At 36.3% G+C, this 26720-nt stretch overlaps 1 protein-coding gene across 1 annotated transcript in view; it reads right to left on the reverse strand.

Annotated features, from left to right (window-relative positions):
* Nucleotides 1–621: 621 nt before the first annotated feature.
* The window catches only part of smpd3 (sphingomyelin phosphodiesterase 3), a 36480-nt gene continuing 10381 nt past the window's right edge, over nt 622–26720 (reverse strand). The window contains exons 2-8 of the mRNA XM_039647966.2: nt 19103–20801; nt 12516–12591; nt 8000–8161; nt 7019–7108; nt 2794–2857; nt 2550–2712; nt 622–812 (exon numbers count right to left, since the gene is read on the reverse strand). Coding sequence (XP_039503900.2) covers nt 711–812; nt 2550–2712; nt 2794–2857; nt 7019–7108; nt 8000–8161; nt 12516–12591; nt 19103–20503 — 2058 coding nt within the window. The 5' untranslated portion in view covers nt 20504–20801 and the 3' untranslated portion in view covers nt 622–710. The remainder of the gene's footprint in view (nt 813–2549; nt 2713–2793; nt 2858–7018; nt 7109–7999; nt 8162–12515; nt 12592–19102; nt 20802–26720) is intronic.

A 26720-nucleotide genomic window follows, 5' to 3' on the forward strand; every position in this document is an offset into this window, starting at 1 on the left:
GCGAAACATGTTCTTAATCATTTTACTTAGTGTTAGATGAGGCCATACAATGCAACCTTCATCAGTATTGTGTATCAGTATATAAACTCCCCCTAAAAAGATGGCATGAGGCCATAGAAACCTTAGAAAGACTTTAGAAAAGAAAGACACTTGCTGAGGTCTTTTGAAGAACGCTGAGAGACAGATCTTGCGGTGGAATAACTTTAAACGCACAGACGTACATGTCCTTGTCCGTAATGTGTGAAAGGACGCTCGGAACAGTCAATGTACGCATTCTCCCATGCAACAGCCTTCATTCGAATATCCGGGTCATGGCACCAGAAAATGGCCTCCTGATCAAGGGCCCCAGAGAAGCTTCAGAAGTTCATCTTTAATTTTGTTCTTCAGTTCAGATGTAAACATGGAGAGTCCGAGGGTGGATGGAAAACTACGGTCCAGAAAATCACACACCTGCACGCTGCTTTCAGCTGATTGGTGGTTTTCGCCTTTCTTTTACCTCCCTCTCTCGTCTATGCTCTCCATCTATGTCATCCATCGTGTTTTTTACGACTTATCAACCCTCTCAATCACCCTGCCCTCATCTGTCAGGAAGCTTGACGAATGCCTCCTCCTGCTGTTTTTTTCCTTTCATTCACTTCTCTCGCTCTCTCTTTGCCTCTCCCCTCTCTCTCCGTGGCATTGATTTTCTTTTTTTGAATTATGGCCGGGTCCTAAGTCTCCTCTTCTCCAGTTGACACAACCAATCTTGCAGCCACTGAGAGGTGGTCAGTCAATCCAGCAAGTTGAGTGATGAAGCTCAACTCCTCTATATCCTGTAAAGGGTAATAGATCAAGTCATTAATAACTATTAAAATAACAGCAAATACATATATATGACATATAGAAATGTATACCTGTGAATATTTGAATTGGAACACATGTGTCAGATACTATTTATCTTTTTGAATGCTATTCCAACAGTGCTCCATGGGATCGCACCACAGAGTAAAGCATAACGAAACATATTAGTCGACTGCCTGACATGAATACTGTAGAGTTATGAACCAATGAATCGAAGCAACATACTACTCTTACTATTTATGCATGCATAATAATATCTATGAGGGTAGATTTGCCAAAATGTGCAGTAGCTATTCAAAGCATGCTTAATAATAATGTAAATGTAAAATATCACACAATACAAAGCTCTTAACTTGACTTTTCATTTCCAATGTGATAAAAAGCAATAACAGCTGCACTGACAAATTTTCATAATTGCTTAACATACTACTATTTATCATGTAAAATTAATTACATTTGAACGCATTGCCTTAAAAAAAGAATAACAGTTTAATTTCCAAGATAACTGACTAGAAACATTTTTACATTTTATAACTTAAAATGTCTTAACCTTTTATTTGAATATTTTGAATATTGATCACTTCAAATAAACTTTTGTAATTTATTTATTTTATTTGTACTTTTTCTATTTAGCTTATTTCTGATTTTAATTTTAGTAAATACCGGTAGTACATTTACTTCAACTTTAACTCAAACAGTTAGTTGCCAGGGCAACATTTTGTTTACGTTTCTCTTATAATATTAATTTTAATTTTAAAATAAATTTAATATTTTATTTCAGTTAACAAAAAATATTTTTAATAAATTTCATTTTAGTTAACAATAACAACACTGAGCAGTATGCCATTTGAACAATTGAGTATAGCTATATTCAATTACGAATATAAGCTAAATGTTTTAACACAGAAGAATGCTACACTGCTGTCATATGACCTATTTATATGACACATTTAATGCAGCATCGAGTGCCATGCAGTTAACGTTTTTTTCACAATCCGCCAGCTGGAGTGCCCACGATTGTCACCAGAGGGCACTACTTCCGTCTCCTTTGCTACCTCATCCTGAACTCCATTTCCCAGTATGCACTGCCTGACTCATTATGTGTGATATTATGTCAGTTATGTGTGATTACATTTATAAGTTTTAACTTACATGCTCATTCTTTGCGAAGTCTTGTTGTGGTACAACTGCAGTTCTGCGTGTTCTATCCTGGTTTTGATCTTTTGCCTGTTCTTTGGATTAACGTATTTGCTTGTGTTTCTTGGACCTTGTTTTATGTTTGGGTTCTTTGTCCGTGTTTTTGACCCTGTGCTTGTTTATGGATTACGACTGAATAAAAGCTGCTTTTGGATCTTTAACCTGTGCTTTTGTGACGATGCAGATTTAAGATTGTGTGCTGAGCCGTGGGTCGAGAACTGTTACACCTCTAGTGTATTGCATTGTGGGATATGATACCCAATGCAGTGAGTTCTGTTGTTTAATACACATTTTAGCAAATGTATTTTGGGTATTATTTTATTCATCGAATAAAAAAATGACGCAAAGTACATGTACAGTACACCACCATGGACATGCCCAACAAGAAAGCCATTTTGTTTATTGACTTCCCAAGTGTTTTGCATTCACTGCAATTTTTAGTCTCAGTTAATGTTTTCCTTATTTGCATAATGTACCTGAAAAGGGAAGTAGGTTTGTTAATGTTAACTCACCACTTTCCAGTCCGGTTGCAAGCCTTCCTCTTTATAAAGGATGTAATCGATTCTCCTGCCATTGCCCTTCAGGGGGATTTTGCGCCCCTTCTGGCTGGGACAATGGTTCTTGCTTGCAGGGAACACCAAGTACTCTTTTCTCCCCTCTTCATTCTCCATCACTCTGTCAGAGAAATGCTAAATGACTGCGTGTTTACCGTGAATGCATAATCTATATAAACACATATAATTGTGTTCAGCTTACTTTTGTAGGCTCTCTGGTGAGCTGACCTCCTCATCATATAGCCCAGTCGTGTCTAGCAATGTACCTGTACAACAAAGCACGCAGCACAATCAGGTTACATATGAGCTTGAGATATAGATTTTTTATATATTTATATCCTGTGAGTATGACTACTTAAAAGACCCTTAGATCACAGATATCTATGTGCACTTAAGAGAAGGACCAGGGTAAAAACAGCATTAAAATGAGCTCAAGGGAAATCTGTATGAGTCATGACTGTGGTTCTGATATGCATATACATGACTCTAATTGGCCATCTCCAGCCAACCGTTTCCTCTCTTCTGTTATTCCTCTTAATACTTCACTAATTCTACCAGCCAGATTGATAGTTCCAGTACTTTCCATGAAGGTGCTCTTTGTGACCACTGTTTTTTACTTTAGCAATATATATATATATATATATATATACACAATATTTAAATGATAAACAATCAATCAATCTAAATAAAATAATATTAATAATGGAATAAATTATAGTATAATATAGAACATATATAATATAGTAAAATAAAATAAAATATGTAACTGTGTATATATATATATATATATATATATATATATATTAGGGCTGTGCAAAAATTAATTGCGATTAATCGCATCCAAAATAAAAGTCTGTGTTTACATAATATATTTGTGTGTGCTGTATATAATTATTTTGTATATATAAATACACACACATGCATGTATTTATTTAAGAAAATGTGTTATTCGTATATAAAATATTTATATTTATATAATATAGATTATGTATTTATATACATATACAGAATTTAAGCACAAATAATTCTTAAATATATACATGCATGCATAGGTATTTATATATACAAAATTATTATATACAGCACACACAAATATATTATGTAAACTCAGACTTTTATTTTGGATGCGATTAATCGCAATTAATTTTTGCACAGCCCTAATATATATATATATATATATTAGGACTGTCAAATGATTAATCATGATTAATCACATCCAAAATAAAAGTTTGTGTTTACATAATATATGTGGGTGCACTGTGTATAATTATTTTGTATATATATAAATACACACACATGCATGTATATTTAAGAAAAAAATATTATTTATATATAAAATATTTATATTTTCATATAATATAAATTATATATAAATCTATAAATACTATATACAGTATATACATGAAAATATTTCTTAAATATATATATATAAGCATGTGTGTCTATTTATATATATAAAATAATTATACACAGTGCACCCACATATATTATGTAAACACAAACTTTTATTTTGGATGTGATTAATCACGATTAATCATTTGACAGCCCAAATATATACGCAATATTTAAATTGTAAACTTCATATTTAAGAAAACAATCAATCAATCGATATAAAAAATATTAATAGTGGAATAAAATATAATATAGTACACATATAATATAGTAAAATAAAATAAAATATGTAACTGTGTATATATATATATATATATATATATATATATTAGGACTGTCAAATGATTAATCATGATTAATCACATCCAAAATAAAAGTTTGTGTTTACATAATATATGTGGGTGCACTGTGTATAATTATTTTGTATATATATAAATACACACACATGCATGTATATTTAAGAAAAAAATATTATTTATATATAAAATATTTATATTTTCATATAATATAAATTATATATAAATCTATAAATACTATATACAGTATATACATGAAAATATTTCTTAAATATATATATAAGCATGTGTGTCTATTTATATATATAAAATAATTATACACAGTGCACCCACATATATTATGTAAACACAAACTTTTATTTTGGATGTGATTAATCACGATTAATCATTTGACAGCCCAAATATATACGCAATATTTAAATTGTAAACTTCATATTTAAGAAAACAATCAATCAATCGATATAAAAAATATTAATAATGGAATAAAATATAGTATAATACACATATAATATAGTAAAATAAAATAAAATAAAATATGTAGCTGTATATATACACTCAATTTGTTTATATATATATATATATATATATATATATATATGTAGTACTGACACAAACTCTATAAACTAGATTTTTTTATCATATATTTTATTTATATATTTTACATTTGTTTATATATAACATAACACATATATTTGGTATAATATTTTCTATATTACATATACCGAATTGTGTGGGATCGTTGAATTCTGGAACCAAAATAAATGGGTTGTGGACATATTAAGGTTGAGAACCCCTGTTCTTGAGGTTAGTAACAAAATTGTCGTCTTTCCATTACATTTTTACAGATAGAGTGTCAATCTTCGTACCAGGCCTTGAACCTCAGAGGAGAGAAAAAACAGGGTGTGCTATAAAGAAAAGTGGATCACGCCCACTAATGGCGCCCACTAAAATCAGAAGCGGCATTAAAGGCCTGCACTCCGTTAGATCTATTTCAGAAGTGGGGCTGGTAAGAAGTTCTCTTCTGTGGTCTCCTGCCAGCTCATCTAGTGCACCATCTGCGTACGGCGCGCTGAGCACAGGCGTGTGACATCTAATTTAGCTCTGACACGAAGGCATCTCCAAAATCTCACATTTGTGGGGGAAAAAAGATGGTTACTATACTATTTTAGATCATTGTGGAAAAGGTTATCTATTAAATATTTAATACAAATATAAAATATTTTAAACAAAATGTATGATTGTATTAATATATACCCTTATCTTGCACCCGGCGCAAATGACTTTGTACACTGACACGTGTATCATTCCTATTTTAAACCTGCGCAAAGCGGGCTTTTCCCTAAACTAGAAAATGAACTTGCGCTCCCTGGGTGGGACGGTGCAAAAAGGAGGCGTGTTTCGGTGCAAATATTCCCTAGTGCTATTTTGCAGTTCCAGAAAATTATTGCACCACCTGACCAGAAAAAACCTAGTCTAAAGTCAGTGGCGCGTTGCGCGTTGTTCATAATGCTATTTTAAGTGCGCATGCTTGGCCATAATGTAGCTGGTGCACATCGCCCATACACTTTGATATTGAAAATATTAACACATGAGAGAAATCATTTGGGTGTTCATGAATATGTAAAAAAAAATTAGGCCTAAATCTAGCTTACACATTTACCCAAATTTTTCAGGCTAATTGTAGGAATGACGGATGAGACCTGTTTGCCCAATAGTAGCAATGTGTACAGTATATAAGGACATCTGACAAAATTAGTTTGTCCTTCAAGAACCAGGAAAAAAAATCTCCCATCCCCATACAATTTCACTTCTCTGTCTTTTACGGCCCTGACAAAAACGTCTGTCTCTTCGACGAGTGCACCTGCTCTTAAAAGGTATGTTGGATGATGTCCTGATTGGTTTATTTCACGTTACGCCCCAAACCACACCTGTCACGATTTCCTGTTCCGTGCCATGTTTTGTAGTTCCCCCAGGTGTTTCTGATTAGCCACGCCCCCTTGTTCCCTTGTTTAGCTTGTTTGTCTGTGTATTTAAACCTCTGTGCTTCAGTTGTTGGGTGTTGGTCGTTGTTGCGTGTGGCTTTGTTCTTATTTCTTGTTCTGAGTTTCTTTGTTTTACCCTGGATCACCTTTTTGAGTTCTTGTTCTTAGTTTCTTTGTTTACCCTGGATTACCTGTTAATTTGAGTTTCTTTGTTTAACCTGGATTACCTTTTTATTTAAATGGAGTGCTTGCGTTTGGATTTCCTCTCCGCTTTATTCCTAGCCCTGATGTTACAACACCTATGAATAATGAGGCTATTTCAGACCAACCCCTTTTAGATTTGTGTCGGGCGCAAGAGTAATTTATCCCACCGGTAAAATAGCAACAGCGCCCAAGACCCGCCCACAAAGTTACTTGCGATTCGTGCTTGATACTTGCGTTTCAGATCTTTAAAATAGGGCCCATACACTTTTTCCTTAAACATTGAAATCTTGATGTTGACATAACATAACATGTTTTTGTATCAACTACTCTTCTGCGATATAACATATATGATAAATATATATATATATATATATATATCTGGATTATATATCTATTATATCAGCACTCTACTGTCTAGATGTGACATTTGCATGCAGATCTTGAAAAACCCACATTGGTCAACCACAAGTGCAATCTCTACCTGCTAACCCACAACTCCCAAGCTTTTATGACATTGCCTATACATTTTTTTAACCCTTTTTACTGAACTCACCTAAGGCCCACGGTTTGTCCTCTCCGGGACCAAGACGACAGGGGTCTTTATAATGATTGAAGAGGGAATGCTGTTGTTCCAGCTTATCCTCTAAATGACAGAAACATTGTGAGACAGAAAGAGTTTCAGAAAGGGTTACATTGCCTCCTTCTGGTCATGCACAACAAGATAGTTTAATGTTGACCACCTCCTTCCATTATATCAAGTAAAAAAATATATTTAATATTCAAAGCAATTTTACAATATACATTAGAAAAATTAAACGGAATATTACTATTGAGTGCATCGTTCTGGCTCTAAAATATGATGTAAAAAATGTGAAAGATTAAAATCTTTTTTTATTAATTTTTTTATTAAAAGTTATAAAGAAATGAATTGTGAAAACATTGGGAGAACTGTTTTAAAAAAAATAATAATTCTTCTGCCAAAAGCAATTCTAATTATTCTTTCCATTTATTATTATTATTAGAAGTAAAACACTTGGAAAAATGTTGCAATAATAATAATAATGATAATAATAATTTTAAACATTTCTTCTGCAAAGTATTATTTATTTTGCATTTTGTAATTTATTTAAAAAATAGCAATGTTAATAAAAACAATAGGAAGTATAACTATTGTTATATGTACAAACAAAACTATTGTTAATTCTACTGATATACTGATATATATATATATATATATATATATATATAAAATTAATATTATTATTATCATGATTTTTTCTACTTAATTTTACTAAATAAAATGGAACAACTTGAGTAAAATTGGGATTGTTATTAAAGCAATGTTTTAAGACATGTTAAACCCAGCTGTTATACGTACATTTATTACTAGCCAAAGGTGTAATAAATTTTGCCCTAAATAAATAAACACCTGAAGGGCATTTCTTTATATCCTAAATCTGCAGATTCCACGTGGCCTGCATATTGCTTTAGTATTAAAACCCCAGATGTTTTCTAACAAAGAAAATGCTGGTACCCGAAGAGCAGTTGTCAAAGTTGAGGTCTCCGAGGATGACGTCGAAGGCCACCTGATCTTCCTGAACCTTCTCCTCGTCCGTGGGAGCCAAGGTGTTCCTCCTAAACTCAGCGCCCCACTCCAGCAGCATGTCCAACTGCTCGCAGCGCACAGATGCATCACCTGAGAGAGGAAGACAGATTTACACAAACAATACCTATCAACAACTCAATCTAATAAAACACAAATGTGATTTTACAGAGGGTTTTATTCAATAAAAAGTGCACGGATCGCATTGTGGAAAACAACTCATTTGATTTGGGCGTAATACAATAAAATGGCGTCGCACTGAGGTGCCTTCAGTTTATCACATTTTCACGACTCGTTCTGAGGCGGTTATGGCAGATGTAGCGATTTAATGAGGCCAGGGTGGGAAAACAGAGCCAAGAAGAGTGTGAGAGCGCAGTGAAGCATAGAAAAAGAGGGGATGTCTGCAACATCTCCCTTCTGCTTTGGTGGAGCTGGCAGTAGGCAAGTGTAGAAGAGAGAAAGAACAGCAATTTAATTGCAAACCTCAAACAGTAGCTTAAGTGTGTGCTTTGGTGCTAAAAAAATAACCTTTAACAAAATTTCTTAAAGGTGAAGTGTGTAATTTCTGCACCTCTGATGTTACCAAAGGTTCACTTGATTACTTGATTCTGACTGACCAATCAAATCATTCTGTTTTATGTATACATTGCAACATTGTGAAGTGCAAGTGAACAAAATAATATATTGCAATGTTGCAATGTTCAAAAGTTTGCAGTCTGTAACGTTTTTTGGTAATGCTTTAGATTACAGCCCACAAAGTACTGCGCAAGTAAAAGGAATTTACAATACAACATGTGGTAATTATAGTGTACTGTACATATACATAGATGTAGGTTTAAGGAAGAATATGGGGTACTTATTCTACTATTATGATACAATACGTTTGGGAGGAATTTAGCAAGAACATACACTGCATACCTTTTTGTAACAATAGTGTACCAATACATACAGCCTAGGCTTTTTTTAAATTACGGGGTACATATCAGTGCTTTTATAAATCTTTTTTTATATATCAAAGGTGCAGCTGTTTGTTTCATTAGTTCTGTGTTGAAAATAGGGGACAATTGTGGTTCTTTATAGGAAAATAAGGGACACTTAAAGGGATACTCCACTTTTTTTGGAAATAGATTCATTTTACCACTCTCCCAGAGTTAAACAGTTGAGTTTTACCGTTTTCAAATCCATTCAGCCGATTTTCTGATATTTAGAAGAATATCAGTAACCAGACAGTTTCTGGTCTCATATATACTGGTCTCAAAAATATACTATGGAAGTCAATGAGACCAGAAACTGTCTGGTTACTGATATTCTTCAAATATAAAAAGAAATTGGCTGAATACATTCGAAAACGGTAAAACCCAACTTTTTAACTCTGGGGGAGTGGTAAAATGAGCTTATTTCCCAAAAAAGTGGAGTATCTCTTTAAAATATTTGTACTATATTATATATATTCGCAAGTTAGGTTTGTGTTTAAAAGCCTAGACTACATACATCTTCAAGGATGTCTAATTTAAGAAACCTAACCGTAATAAAATTCACTTATTCCTCGTGAAGTGTAAAATAGTGCAATTTCTTTCTTCCTTTGCAATCTGCGGATACTTTCCTCAAAGGAGACCGCTTCGATGGCGTATGCAGCCTTTGAAATGAGACGCAGCAAGTGAAAGGGATTTGCCGTTAGCATGGGGCTGTGATTGGAGGATGACAGGTTTCAGTGTTGATGATCATTCTCAAAGACTACTGCAACTTTTTTTTAAATACTGGGGAATTATACCCTCGTTCCATGTAGTTACAGGGTAAGTGTTGTGGCAAGTCTGACATTTGGGGTCTGTAAATTAAAATGGTGCTTGTTTCCCTGTTCCTTCCATGATCTCCACCAGAGGGCACTCCTCCCGACTCCCTTGCTTTCCCATCAGGAACTTCTATTTCAAGCAATAGTCTACACTGTAAATTTGTTTTACTTACGCTGTACTTTGTGGGCTGTAGTCTAAAGCGCTACCAATTTTTTGTGTTTGTGAAAGAAATAACACCAAATCTGCATTTATAAGATGAAAAATGCTGTGATATATATAGATTTTTTTTATTATGACTTATTAGTAAAATTTAAATAAACTTTTTTCTGTTTTAGTTGAAAGATGAATTTTCAGCATTAGAACTCCAGTCTACAGTGTCACATGATCCATCAGAAATCATTCTAATATACTGATTTGCAGAAACACATTTTGTTCTATATGAAAATGTACGATATTTGATACTTAAACAATTTAGAACTCAATTATACATAAGAGCAGCCACTGAGCCATACAATTTCCTTCTTGGCTGCTTGAAATCTCAAACCTGCAAAAGAAACCACATTTCAGTATTTATTTTCAAGGCAAGTAACCTTGTGTAGCTACATCAGGAGAATAACTTAAATCCGCCTCTGCACTGTCAAAGTCTATAACACAGACACACACACACACACACATCTGTATTTTTTCATCTGTGTGCATGACCCTAAGAGACAACACACAAATACAAATTGCTTTTAGACTTGTGCCTGAATAGAAAGACAACTTGCAAATCAATAAACCCTGACCTGCCTTCGAAAGCATGCACGTAAGCAAATGAAACACATGTGTACAAACACACACACACAGTTTGACAGAGGAAAACAAGCGATTGAGAATAACCAGAGATGCTCTGCCTCCTCTAATAACTGAAAAGTCCCTGTCCAGCATCATCTCCAGTATAATCAGGTTTATCTTGCCTTCTTCCCCGTTTCTTGTCTCATTCCCTCATGTTTCATTTCTCCTCCTGAAATAGCCCCTGCTCTATAATTAGAATGGGTGGCAGACACACGGAGGCGTGGGTGGATCCCGGAATAGCAGGAGAATGTCTTCATAAAAAATGAGTGCTAGAGACCGTGAGCTTTAAATAGGGCTGACGCCAGGAACGGCGAGAGCCCGTCGTCATGGGAACCGGGACCCTGTGGGCGAGCGGGACACGTTGATTAATCGGAGCGGAGAACAGGGGTCAACATGGAGTGATGTCATAGGCCTCGCACGTGAAGTGTCGATCGGGTATGTGTGCATGACACAAGCTACTGAGATAAAGCAGAGAAGACTAGCTTTTCTTTTAGGGTTCACACAAAACTGCACACATACACACAACCGCTTTCCTGCTCTGTGTGGAAATCTACTCAGATGTGTGGCAAACGAGCAGTAGGATCGGGACAAACCTGTCAGGATCACTCAGCATCAGCGCTGTAGTAAGAGTACCACAATTCCACTGAGGTTTAGTGTGTCGCTAAAAACTGGAAAAAACTGACATTGTGGGAACCTTGTAGGACAGACTACAAAAATAGCTTCATAACTTTTTGTTAATTTTTCATTTTTATTCTATTTATAATTAGCTTAAAGGGAGTAGTTCACTTTCAAAAAAAAAACTTTTGCTGAGAATTTGCTCACCCCCATGTCATCCAAGATGTCCATGTCATTCTTTCTTCAGTCGAAAAGAAAATAAGGTTTTTGATGAAAACATTCCAGCATTTTTCAAGTTTCAGTGCAAACTGCAAACTGTTCAAAGGGCTTTAAACGATTCCAGATGATGAATAAGGGTCTTATCAAGCGAAACGATCTGTCATTTTAAAAAAAATAACAAAATTTAAGTTTTACAAGCGAATCTTTTTCCGAGTCAATTCGTTCATTTTGTTCGTTGAATCAACCAAATGACTTGAAAAAAGATTTGACTTGAAAAAAGAGAGTCACAAACGCGCATCACAGAACAGAGCAAGACGAGCGTTTGTGCTTATAAAACTTAAACTTTGCGATTGTTTTTAAATGAGCGATCGCTTCGCTTGATAAGACCCTTATTCATCGTCTGGAATCGTTTAAAGCCCTTTGAACAGTTTGCAGTTTGCATTGAAAGTGTTTTTTGGACCTTGAACCGTTTGGTTACCAGTAAAGTGCATTAAATGGAGAAAACGCTGGAATGTTTTCATCAAAAATGAATGTTTTCATTTCAATTTGACTGAAGAAAGAAAGACGTGGACCTCTTGGATGACATGGGGGTGAGTAAACTACTCCTTTAATTCAAGAACTTGATTTGAGGTGAAATCATTTCTTAAAATTAAATGAATAAAAACACATTAATAGTAGGCTAAAAATAATAATTACAGATTTAACAATATCTTAGAACAATAGATAACATTTTTGTAATATAATATTTATAATATCAACCAACTCTGCTTGTATATACAGTACTATTGTGTACATTGTTTATTTCTTGTTCTTTCGCATGCATCAGCTATGATAAAGACACATCCACTCTTGAATGAAGGGAGGGTTGTTCTTGTTTGGGTCGATTTGTTCAAATATCAACAGTTTTTCTCAGAAATCGCTTACTGCACCTTTAAGTCACTATGATGTGACTCGAATCCCTCTGCGTACTCTTGTGTGTAGACACCTACCTTCAATAGCATGCAGATGAGTACAGGTGATATATCCAACGACTCGTTGTTCCTGAGCAGAGCTTCCAACCTGCACCTGGGAGAACAGAGCAGGAGGACAAAAGAGATTGAAGAGTGAGAACTTTGCCACATCAAACATGTTATTGAAATGCAAAATCCGTTGTGAAGTGCTGTCAAACACCCCTGAGCGGTGTCATCAGCTTCTTCTGTCATAACTCTCTCAGATGTCTGGGGTCCATGTTAAAAGGTAAAAGTCAGAGCATGCACAGCTCTGAGAGATTCAACACCTGCTCATATCATCATTTTATCCAGCTGCACCAAATTTCACAATTTTATCTTGTTTTCATGCATAATATCAGCACATTAGTGAACTGACGGACTAAATATTGGATATTGAAATGCTGAATGTTGACTGAAAAGAGCATAAAATACTCCTTTCAGAATCTGTAGGACTTAGAAGCTCCAGAAAATACTTACATGTTTCGCAGAAGACAAAAATGACAATTTACCCTCATCATCCCATTCAAAACGTTTACACCCCCAGCTCTTAACGCATCGTGTTTCCTTCTTGAGCATCAGTGAATGTTTTCAGCTTTTGTAAAAGTTGCGTAAGAGTCATTCAATTGCCCTCAGTGAGAAAAGATGGATTACAAAATCATACAGTGACGGCTGGAAAGGGTTCAAATATGCAAAAGATGTTGAAGAACTAAAGATGAGGTACTGTAGGACCTATAGAGGAATTAACTGCTCAGTCAGGACAAACAAATGACACGTGAACAACCGTCACTAAACATTGGCATTGTGCATTGCGCATTTTGGACTATGATTCTGCAAGGGGTATGTAAACTTTTGAGAACAACTGTATAAATAAATTGTAATAAGTAAATACAAAAATCAATAGCTTTAAATGCTATAAGTGAATTTAGGCATCGACATTATAATGCACAGTATGCACTAAATTGACATTTAGATTTGCTAAAGATTACATGTAAAAACAAAAGTGAAAGGGAAATTAGCATGCATGCATGTTTGTGTGAGTCTGTTCATTCATTCTGCCACCTCTCTGTCCTCTTTTCATCCAGACAGCCCATTCAGTGTAAATCATTTAATGACTTACATTGGCTTATTCCCAGCATTCAAAATGCTGAGAGCTACAGAACGGCTGGACTTTCCAAATACTGAGTTCTACATTTCAGCAGTGGTTGATAATAAATGTCATTATTCTTTAGAGGTGATTTGTAGATTTAATTACAATAATGAGAATCTGACCATGTGGTCTTATACCATGAGCTCATTGCATTGGATCAAAAAGGGCTAGCACCCTTTCATTTCACTGCTTGCTTTTTCCTCACTCAGCTTCATTGCCTTCCTCCGTTCCATAGTTTAATGGCCTCTCTTTCTCTTGCTGTGTCCTTGCGTATGAATATTTCAAATGTTTATCCATGCTTGGATAAGTGTGTGTGTGTGTTTGCAGTGACAGACAAGAGGAGGCAGGAAACCCAAAGGGCTGAAAATGTTTTGTGTCTACAGGGAATAATAATTAAAAAAAAAAAAACATAAATATACTGAATCCAATAATTAATACCATTTAAAATAAATTATACAAGTAAAATAAATGAATGTGTTTGATAGCATATTTATTTTTCCTGTGGTATCGAAATTAATATTCAAATTTCACTGGTATCGGTGTGTTAGATACAGAAATGTTGCTATTGTGACTGTCGTAAGTGTATTGTGACCTTGCACAATGTTTTATCTGAGCTTAAGTCCATGTAAGGTTATGAGTTTTGATTGAGTGTGCGTACATGCAAATAAGTGTTAATGGGCAGTGTGCTAATTGGAATGTGTTTGCCACTTGTGGGATCTCTTATAAGGTTAAAGATTATGCCAAAGGAGAAACAGTCGACTGGCTAAGTCCAGCACACACACACACACACACACACACAGAGTGAGAGAGGGCTGGCTAATGAACTTCCTCCCGTTCTTCTAATCCACTCCTGCTGGCAGCTTGAATGCTGAGCTGATAACACACACACACACACACACACAGCAATGACATGACTAAAGCTGAAGACGGCTAGTACTTTACACTAACAAAGCATTGCAAATAGAGCTGACCACAGCAGGAGCAGTGGGTCACGGTCTTTTACTGAAAGGCGGCACTGATTGCTGTACAATCTTCAAGTTTTAATGGTACAATTTTGCAATCCTTTCAGCATTTTAACTTTTGGTCCTGAACACAACGAATAATAGCAGTCAAATTTCCTTGCACAGAAAACAGTAATTAGGTATTATTCAACCATTTTACATCCATCCATGAAACACAAGCAGAACAAATTCACGAGTATGTCACTCATAAATTCATTCATACATAATTATCCCATTGAAATAAACAACTTTTGTAAGAATGGTTTTATGTACTATTTATGCAGATTTGTTCTGTTGTACCCTGTAGAGTTAACCAAGCTGTTTTTGCTACTGGACCTATATTTAAACAACCCCTGGAACGATTTATTTTGCAACATAGTTTCCATGAATGTTCTGGGTGGACTGGATAGTTCTGCATTTTGAATGATGGTGCATGAAATATTCGTTTCAAAAGAGCAATGGAAGTCCTGAAATGTGTCTGTTCGAAAAGAGCAGGATGAGATTTCACAGATTTATTATTAAGATGCTCACCAAGGCTGCATTTCTTTAATTAAAAAAAAAAAACAGTAAAAACAGTAATATTGTGACATATTATTATAATTTAAAATAACTGTTTTATATTTTACTATATTTTAAAATGTAATTTATTCCTGTGATGCAAAGCTGAATTTTCAGCATCATTACTCCAGTCTGCAGTGTCACATGATTCTTAAAGCTACTCTTTTAGTTTATTCTTAGCTAAAAACAGTTCTTTCAAAAATATATGTGCTCATTAATGTATATTTACTTCGTTCAAGTAATAAAGTATTCTCATGAGTGTATAATATGCCATTGAAAATACATACGGGTGATGGGTTCTAATGTCGGTCGCCATGTTGCCCCTCCATCTTGAAAGTACATTAGCCAAAGAGGGACATACCCGTTAATTCAAGTTTCGCCTTTCGCATTTACGTTTGAGTTAACACTCATGGACGAGGTCGAACTGGAAGCCATATTAATCTTGGACTACATTGGCCACCGTAGGAGTTAAAACGAAATCAGAATTGAGAGGAACAGAAACTAATCTTCACTGGATGGTCATATACCTTTTCTCCGTTAGATGAGGGTAAAAATTACACAGTATGGCTTTAAGAAATAATTTGGTAGCCCTTTGTTCAAATTGTCCTCTTCGGCATGTACATACTGTACTTTTTATAGCAATTACAATAAGGTTATAACGGTAACGCTTCCTTTTACAGTACAGTACTTACAGTGAGTGTACTTAGAAAGTACTGGCTAATATAAGGTAAGTACATGGAAAAGGGGTAGGTTCAGGGTTAGTACTAGTTATTACCCAGTAATTGTAGTTCCTAAAATAAGTTCATAGTATTTACGTAACTGGACTGTAAAATGAAGCGTTACCATTATAACTACTAGCCCTAAACCTACCCCTAAACCTTAGGTAGTTACCTTATATTACTAGTACTTTCTTGGGTAGGTACACTGTAAGTACACTGTACTGTAACTAAAGTACAAGTACTATAAAATAAAGTGTAACCAATCAATCTAAATATGCTGATTTTGTGCTCAACATTTTTTATTATTATCAATGTTAACAGTTGTGCTGTTTTTTTGGAAACAGTGATATTTTGGCATGCTTGTATGGACACACACGTCACCAATTTGCTAACAATCATGCATAAATGAGTATTCTACCCATGACGTTAAGAGTGTTGAGAGCTCTTGAATAATAATAAGAGGGCTGAACATACATGCTGAAAGGCCCTAATTAAAGAGCTGCTCATTCCTACGGGAGGCATTTTTAATTAATATCTCTGCTCCACACACATCCCTCCCTGTTTAATTTACACCCCTCCCCCAGACCCCCCTCTCCAAATTGTTCGACGGAGGTTCGTCTGTCTTTATTTATCAAAAGCTTAACTTTTATTACTCATGATGCCCGGAGTGAAAATCAGTGTTGGGGAGTAATGACCTAAAAGTAGCACGAACTACAATTGTCAGTAGTGTGACAGTAGTTCTGCTGTTTTTGTGAGTTCCCAAACCTTGTAGGAGCATCTAAAGTGTATCAATAACTTCTAGAAACCTTTGGTTAAAATTACACCCCGGTGAAAGATTTAACGTCAATTCAAGTAATAATCTCTTTAGTGAGTACATGTACAGGTCAAAGGCATTGTCCTTCTGTTTCTCTGTGTACAGTACTCAATATTTAACAGGCTGCTCTTTCACACACACACAATTAGAGTTAGTATTTATCAGCTCTGTCTGACATATAATGGTGGCTGGCCTCTTGCCCTTTTGGACAGAAAAAGAGATCAGGTCTGGAATGTGGCCAGAATCGGATACAGTGCTGAGGCAGTAATGACATCTCGACCCTAAAAGCCTGCGCTCATGATGAACCCCTAAATGAGCGCTACGTAAACAAAATATATAGCTAATATCTAATATCATGCACAACTACAGACACAAGTTCAAGTTCACATTTCAAGTCATTATACACAAAAATCCAGAGCACTAAAATGTTCTGACAATAGAGCAAATCCCAACAACCTTTCTATTTTACTCATAGACTGTCCATATGCTAGCATAAACAAATTGACTTCTTGTAATTGGAACTTAGCATAGCACTACTTGAAAATGTCAGGGAAATGTTATTCAAAGTTCACTAAAAACATATCCACTATGTTTGTTACCTTCTATGCTTTAAAAAAGTTACAAGGCTAAAGTTCAAATTAAACTTATGTTGCTTATGCTAAGTATGCTGTTTACTTAAGTAAGTTAAGGTAAGTTTTAAAGGGTTAGTTCACCCAGAAATGAAAATTCTGTCATTATTTACTCACCCTCATGTTGTTCCAACCCCGTAAGACCTTCGTTCATCTTCGGGACACAAATTAAGATATTGTTGGTGAAATCTGAGAGCCGAATCACTCCTGCGTACTAGTCCATAGGCTTCTTGAGGAATTGAAACTTGCCAGCCTCGAAAAGTTATTAAAGACATCGTTAAAATAGTCCAAGTGACTACAGAGGCTCAATCTTACAGTAAGTTTATCAAATGACAAGAACACTTTTTGTGCGCAAAAAACAACAAAAATAACGACTTTATTTCAACTATTCATTTACTTCTCTCTCTGCCTTGAGTCAGGTTACTAGTTTAATAGCGTAAGCTTCTGTTATTGTACGTCACACGCATCACACACATGACCAGCGTCGGCCAATAGTGAGCCTACGTGTGACGTAGCTCTACGCTATCACACTACGTTAACTGACTAGCGGCCCATAGAGAAGGAAGTGAATAGTTCAAATAAAGCCGTTATTTTTGTTTGTTTTTGCGCACAGAAAGTGTTCTCGTCGCTTGATAAAGTTAAGATTGAGCCATTGTAGTCACTTGGACTATTTTAACGATGACTTTAATAACTTTTCGAGGCCGGTAAGTTTCAATCCCTCAAGAAGCCTATGGACTAGTATGCAGGAGTGATCCAGCTCTCAGATTTCATCAAAAAATATCTTAATTTGTGTCCCGAAGATGAACGAAAGTCTTGCGGGGTTGGAAGAACATGAGGGTGAGGAAATACTGACAGAATTTTAATTTTTGGGTGAACTAACCCTTTAACATCTACTATCGTTTAATCGGAAATCAGTATGTTCTAAAGTACATAAAGATTGGGCTGGACTTTTATCATTGTAATTAAATACCAACTTGGTTATATAATCCATCAGTTGCTAAAGCATAATATATTCACAGATTCTTATATAAACTTTATGTAGAACGCTAGCAACAGCAGCTGCAAGACTAATGACCCTGTCTTTACAATATCCGGACTAAAATGAGCATACAATATAATGTCAGAATGAAACTACTTCTTGAATTGTAATATCCACTCTGCATAAGTGCACAGCCCCATTAAGACATATATAATGCAACAGAGCTGTACGTCCAACCATGGTTCAACAAAGAGAGGAAGCCTGCATTTCTAAAAGCATGACAGATGAGTGTTTCAAACAAGCCCTCTGGGCAACAAAGGGCTACTTGTAAATTATTCAGGTTGTTTGTGTATGATCAAACCGCAAGTCCACCTCCAGACACATGCCATGAAACGTTCAAGAACTTGAACAAGCCCTAATGTATCATGTCAATATCAATCACATGCAGCAAATTATTTTAAGCAGGAATAAAAATGTACAATCAGAATGAATAGTTTGAATATAAATGATAACTTTTAGAGATCCCTTTGCATTGCAGGTCCTGGGGTGCAGTTAATCAAGTTGAAACTAAGCTCCACATGCAATTTACATCAAGGTAGGGTGTAGCATAAATCAACAGAAGTTAAAAAGAATATAGTATTGGATATAACAAATGCAAAGATTTCTATCAAGGCAAATGGCTTAACATTTGACATGCTAAGTCTAAATAAAGCCATAATAAATAAGTATAAGAAGCTCACCTTGGCAAAAAGAACTCCTTTAGCAGCCAGAGCATCCTCGCTGCGCCCATTGGGGAAGCATTCATAATGGGCATCCAAAATAGGGTAGCGACTGGCCAACAGAAGCCCGCTGTTCAAGAACTTGAACCGTGAGCAACAGCCTTTCCAGCCATAGCGTCCCACATCGCTCAGCACAAAGGGAAAATAGCGGTGCAGCTGCCTCCTGAGCCTGTCTGCAGCCCGCCTGTCAAAGACTTCTTGTAGACAAAGGAAGTCCAGGTTGGCTGGGAAAAAGGCCGAGATCTCATGGTCAAAGCCGTCATCGCCGTGACGTCGCTTGCGCCCAATCGGTCTTTTGAACACTGAGGTGCGGTGTTGTGAAAGGGTGTTGTTGGGGGATATGCCTCCATCAGCTGCGTGGAAGCGAACCAGGGATTCCCGAGAGGCTGTGCGGCTTTCTAGGCTACCCGTATCCCCGTCTCCGGTCTGATGGTTTCCTTTTTCATCATCAGAATCAGGAGAGGTGATGCTGATTTGCACTCCAGCCGGATGGAGAGGACAGTCTTCTGAGTTCTGGATGATGTTGCTATGTACTGGACACTCACCAGAGGATTCTGGGTCTGCAAACTGGTGGAGAGCACAATCAGGAGCATGGTCTTCTGCATTGGAGTGGAGAGGACACTCTGAGGAATTCTGGGCTTCAGTGCTGTGGATTGGGCAATCCGAGCTTGTACCTCCTGATGGGTGAACGGGGCACTCATTTAAGGCCTCAGTCTCAGTCTCAGTGGTGACTACAGGCTCTGGACGATGGTCCAAAGAGGAGGTGCGGCGGAAGCCCTGAGTGGCCAAGCTGCAGAAGGATACCGCACTAATTGAAGTGTTGGTGGGAGAATCGATATATATCTTGATCTGGGGTCTGCTGGCACCATTACGGATCCGCTTGCCCACTTCCCGAGCTCGGCGTTGAGTGTCCGCAAGGTTGTTGAAGCGTGCAAGTGAGTCTGGCAGCAGGCAAACATTGGCACTGCCAAAGCAAAAGCTGCGGCCTTGTGGGCGCCACTCAGCAAGTGCCGCCCCGGTTCCAGCCGATGCTCCCTGCTCGGCACCATGCTTGTCTGGTTTCTGGTGAGAGTAGATGTAGGGGTTCCTGATGCTCTGAAGTGGGGCCCACAAGAGGAAGCCAATGAAGGCGAAGGGTAAGGATGCCAGTAACAGTACCAGGTAGAGCGGTGTAGAGATCAGGACCCCGAGTGCCAGAAAAGAGCAGGGATCCTGGGAGCGTCTACGTTTCTCCAGTGATGTTGCTACACAGGAGGCCAACAACCGGTCCAACAGCCAGTAGCAAGGAAAAACAAAGGCCCAAGACAGGCTGCTCAGAAAGCTGAGGAAGGCACTGGGGTAGGGAGAGGTGTGCAAGACCATTTCTGGCTCACCTTATAAACCAACTCCCGAAAAAAAAAAAACAGTACAAAAAAGAACTACAAAGTTAACCCGCCCCCCTGTGGTGGGAAGAGGTACACTACATGGTTCTTGGGTCCTTCGCTATGTCCGGCATTGAATATGGGATACACAGGGCCACGTGCCCGGCCTCTTCCCTCCTTGGTGGGGGTCTGCAAAGCTAGAGTCTCCAAAAGAATCTGTTCATGGTGATGACAAAAAACCCCTCCTGGGATTCAGAATATTCCAGGCACGGAAAGGGGAGGCCTCGTCAGTGCAGAGCCTGCAGACAACCAAAGGGAGGGGGGAACAAAATACACAGGCAATCAGGTGAAAGTAGGGGATAATGTGCAATCAACAAATTGGATCCCAGTAAAAATTCAAACGTTTCAGAAATCATGATGAAGAATAAATAAATCATTTCACAGAATGCAGAGAGTGTCAGGTCATCAAATGTAGCCTGCTATTTTTTTGGCTGCTTAAAAATATATAAAATATAGCTTATTGTTTGTAAATAAGCTAGAATTAAAAACTCATGAAATACAATTGACCTTATACATGTTGATTATTCAAACTGTGCAACCACATGGGATTATGTTTAGAAAAGAGGTCTGCCAGATGTGGCTTATTATCTCGAATGACCTACTGATTTTAACAAAGGAGAAATTAGGATAATTACCATTTAAAAAGCTACCACTGCACAGGTGTCACTGAAAAATATGATAACTAAGTCCCTTTGTATATTGATGGTGATTTTGTGGCTGTTGCTCATGAAATAAACAGGCAGAAACAGGCACATACAAACAAATGGAGTAGACGATGAGGAATATTAGACTGCAACCTCACAGAGAGACAATTACAGTGATAAAAAATTATCTTGAAAAATGATGAATTAAATTTTCCTTGTTCCTGAACAATGATCTCAGTGAGCTGTTCCAGATCTTTTGCTTTAAGCACTTTATTCAGTATGATTTAAAATAGTTAAAGATAAATAATATTATATATAATAATAATAATAATAATATCATTAAATACATAAATCTTAAAATGCTTTAAATCTCAAAATCATCTCTTTTCTCATTATAGCATGCAGTGAAATCATGGATCAGGACCTTTTCGCAGTTCACAAGCAGATGTTTAGGAAAGAATTTGAAACTGTATTTTATTCCTCTATGGTGCAGATATACACAGTGATGATATCCAGAGCCATAAACCATAAACTAAATCAAAGACATGAAACAAAACATAAACCATGTGCTTGACTAGACAATGAACTATGCCAGGTGCATGTCTAACATTGAACAGCGTAGCATCCTTTAATCCGCGACAAGGAAACGTGGAAAACATGGGGATTCCGACTTGTAAAAAGTGTTTACGACCTCGTAGATTACAACTTGTAAACTAAAAAATTGTACTACGTGCCCGCTGCAGATTTATTGTGTTGCCATAGACACAAAATCTAACCAGACGTGACAACCACCAGCTATAACTTAATGATTATAAAATATACAAGATGAGGGCATAAACTAATACAAAATGTATAAAGTAAGCTTTGCTTTAAAAGCAGCCATTGTGCTTTTAAAACTTAGCTGCCTTTTTATGTTGAGATGCTGGTTGCCTTTTTTGTGGCAGATGCTCCTAGTCGAAACCCTGACCTAAATGATCAAAAGATTTACCAGATCAAAGTATATGTCAATCTTTGACACGACCAGGAAATGCATGTTACTGGTGTGGGTTTGTAATTTCAATGAAACCCACTGATGTCAAAAGACACAATAATAAATACAGAAAGACACGATCACAAGTATCTTACGTCCACTTGTTCACGAGTCCAGAATTAACATCATATTTGCCTGTCATATTGTTACTATTTAATACATTCACAATATATAAAATCAAGTTCCACGCCACATTATGGAAATTATATGGGTTGTAAACACCGTTTAACCGCACGCAAAGTTCTCTAAAAACACTACAAAAGCTAAGGCACAGATGTCCCACATGGATTTTACTCTATAAACATACAGACGTCTATAACACAGACCATCACGTACAAGTAATCCCCACTCACCTCATCTGCACACACACACAATCTGTGGAATAATAATTTCGAGGGTGTTATCCATCACTGCCGCCTAATCTGTGCCGGCTGCATAGTGGCCTAGACGTGTGGAAAAAGCTCATCATTCAGAAAAGGGCTGATTTAGACAGTCCGCAGCGAGTACAGGAAAGAATTTGAGTAGACGGCCGTCTGTGCTTGAGAACAGGAAAAGGAAGAGTGTAGCGAATGAACGTGTGGTACTTTGCAGCTGTGCATGCTGTATACATGCACATTACCACACAAACAAACACACACACACACACACATGTGTGAGGGGGGTTAAGCGATTGTGTCTTTAGGTTAAGCTTGACTACTGATGAGCAGCTTTCAGGTCGCACCACACAGAATGAAAGCTTACAAAGGGAATCTGGTGCAAAAACAATGTCCTCAACTCTTCACAGATTCACAGAGAAGGTCAAGCTGTTCGTTTGACCCTAAACAGTGTTGCCATATGGTTCTGTAGAAGACACACATACTTAACCACAAAATACACACATTTAAATCTTCATTGTAACGGACAGATACATATATGTAAACCTATCAGTCCCCAGTTTGATGATCTGAGCCAGCCCAGAGGAACATTTTATAGCTGAAAGATTGCTCTTAAATTGCACAGAAGACATTAGATTTTTTTTATTCTTCATTTAAAGGTGCAGTAAGTGGTATTATCCATTCTGGCCCTGTGAACAAGAACAACATGCAAGATTACTCCCAGAAAGTTCAGTAATATGTCCGAAAATACTTTCAGGAATTTTAAGGATTAAAAAAGCATAGCTCATATAACTTTGGTATTTTGTATAATTTGATGAAAAATGTTCATGACACTGGTATTTCAATATTATTTACATTCTATTGTTGTATTTAAAATATTTTTAATTAGCGTTTTTTTTTTCTATTTAGATTTAAGTGTCATATTTCGAATTAGCTTTTATTTTCATATCATCAGTTTGCATTTTAATTTTAGTTTAAGCTTCAATTAATATTTCAATTTAGCTAAAATCTTTTAAGTAATTTTAGTACTTTTACTTTAGCTTGGAGTTAGTTCCCAAAACAAATCTTCTCTCTAATCTTCTTTTTTTTGTTTAAGTTTTTAATTTACAGTAATTTAGATTATTAAGTCTCTCTTGATGTAATTCTTTCTTTACTCTCCATCTAATTAACTAATGTCTAGAAAAATAATCCCGATATTACAGAGATTCTCTTTTCCTAATGTCAAAACAATTCCTCATTGTGTTCAGGAGACAATTGTGATTGTGATTTTCATCATCCCAGCCACCGCTCCGTGTGTTTACATTAAGTGTATGCACTTAAATGTTTTGTGTGCCTTCAATATCTTGCCTTCGAGAGTCAATATTGCTCTAGGACAGAAGCCTGATAATCAAGGCAATAAACTAAATGAATGCGAACACCAACAAAAAGTCTGTTACCTAACACTTTGTTTAGAAAGCCTCAATTATGGATCTGTTTGAACACAAATCCGTCACCTTCTAATCAATACTGATCACAACTTTCCCCATGAGTAAAGAGAGAGACACTGAGAAATGTCACGTTGATGACTGTGGCGGTTTACCAGTGAGTATACATAGAATTGATCTGTACAAGACGAGCACAGGCTTTCTGCTATTAAAGGTTCAATTGTCACTTTCCTGATCATTTACTCACTCCCACATCATACAAGATGTTTATGTCTTTCTTTCTTCAGTCAAAAATATTTTTTTCTCAATATAGTGGTTTCACTCATATCACTGATTTGACACACTATTTGTGTGCATGTGCGTTTGTGTGTCAACAGGATGTTTTTTTTGGAGGGCATGCCATGAAGTGCTGATTTTGGTAACTTTAGAGATCAGTACAAACTCATCAGCAGCTCTGTGCCACTTTCCTATTGGTTCATTATTAATGAACCACAGGAAGAGAGAGCGAGATAGCCATAAAGGAAGAAAGAGACAGCATTAACTGTAAAGGCCTGAAACATGATCCATGCAGATAATTTACTTCATACTTTCATAGAATCAACAAGGATAGCTTAATGAAACATATTGCGACATATGCAAAAGCCCTGAGGTGCTCCTATCACTTTTATATCATGGTTCATTTATCTCATCTTTAATTTCCTGTGGAACTTGGCCATTGCTTATTCTTGACGAATGTGTTTTTGTGTGTGTGTGTGTGTGTGTGTGTGTGCGCACCATAGCGAGCGACTGACACTGCACTGAGCACACTCAGGGGAGTTTGTTGCCATGGCGACGCTGCACTCACTCATGAACAGTATTGCTGTTGTCTATCAGTCTGGTCAATGCTCCTTTATGACACACACCCACATACAAACACAAACATATTATTTAATCTACACTTATCGGTACTGCATATGTACTTTAGTGGTCTAAACGAAGGTAATAAAGGTAATGTCTTCAAGCAAAATTTGTAAAAAAAAAAAAAAAAAAATTTTAAATTAAATAAAAAAAGTTACCCTTCCATCAAACAGATTTCTCCCATATGCAAAGCAAATTAAACATTAAATTGTCAACAAATTTTCATTGTCCAAGTAGTCTTTTAAATCAAGTCAAGGTTAGTTTTATAGCGAATTTTACAACACAAATAGTTTTAAAGCAGAGTCATTAACTGCACCAGAGTAAGCGAATCTTCTGAAGAAAAAAATGAAATCATAAATAAAACTATTTTTTTAAATATGCTCTGTTAATCTATAAATAAATGTTATAACTTTTATTAATAATATTTATGTACAAGTGAAATATAAACAAATATTTTAAAACATAAAAACAAACAATAATATTTATATATTTAACAGGTGTGTTCACTATAAAAACAGCATATGAATGTCTCCTAAGGAACACTTCAAGTTATATTTTAACCTCAATTTTTGTGTGCAAACATAATAAATATCTTAAAAAGAGCAGGCTAATGTATTGTCTAGTAATATCCAGTCAATACACATCGTAAAAACGTGAATGTTGTTCTAAAGTTTATCGTAGATACAGTACTAAACTGTGATAGACTTATAGATTGCAAATGGGTTTCTAGCCTACACTTAACATAATTTAAAAAAAAATGCATAGGACTGACAAGGGACAGCAATCACCAGGCAAGTGTCTCCAAATCCCATGATGACAACACTTGCTGTAGTATGTAGGGTGTTAATGAAGCTAGTGTTATTTTCACTCATTTAAGCCGTAGACATTACACAATGTAAATGAGACGAGGAAATTCCAGCCGAAGCTTTGCCTCTCTTGAGTATTCTCATGCTCAAATATGAGCTAATTGCAGTTGAAGAATGTTTGTGATATCATTTAATCCATCAACAGATCAAATGGCATTCCCGCTGCATGGTAGACAAAAGCTCATTTCTGCTAATCAATGTGACACCTTTGTGGAGGGATTATGACCGTCAGATCCACAATAATCCTTCATTAATCAATTCATGTGTAATCCTTATCAATCTGGCAATCGAGAGCTGTTTCAATAACAAACCTCCCACAGGAGGTTTAATTGTGATAATACAATTGAACTGGTTAAGAAAACAATTGATGGGCGCTTCACAGTGTTTTGACTGTTTTTAACTAGGGCTGTCAAACGGTTATTCGCGATTAATCGCATCCAAAATAAAAGTTTGTGTTTACGTAATATATGTGCACTGTGTATCATTATTTTGTATAAATATAAATACACACACATGCATGTATATTTAGAAAAAAACATATTATTTATATATAACATATTTATTTATAATATAAATTATTTCCGTATATACACTCAGAAAAAGCGGGAACAAGATGCCGCGTCCTTACATTGGGAAAACATCTTCTGAAGAAACTTCTGGACACGCCCCTAGTGTGGCACTGAGGCACATCATCTCATTCCCGCTTTTATAGGGAACAGGGTTATAGTCAAGTAACCTGAGACACTCCCTTACAAAAGCTACTCTTGATGATGCGTACTCATAAGCATGGGAAGGCAAACACATAAGCATGTGTGCTCAAAAACACTGGACATGAGATTGGGATGTCGACTCAAGGACATATGAGCTCGGAGTGGCATGAACATCCAAACTATAAAATCTAGATTGTTACTGTAGGATCTTGA

Source organism: Pimephales promelas, chromosome 25 (genome assembly GCF_988280905.1).
Source record: "Pimephales promelas chromosome 25, fPimPro1.hap1.1, whole genome shotgun sequence".
Taxonomy (NCBI): domain Eukaryota; kingdom Metazoa; phylum Chordata; class Actinopteri; order Cypriniformes; family Leuciscidae; genus Pimephales; species Pimephales promelas.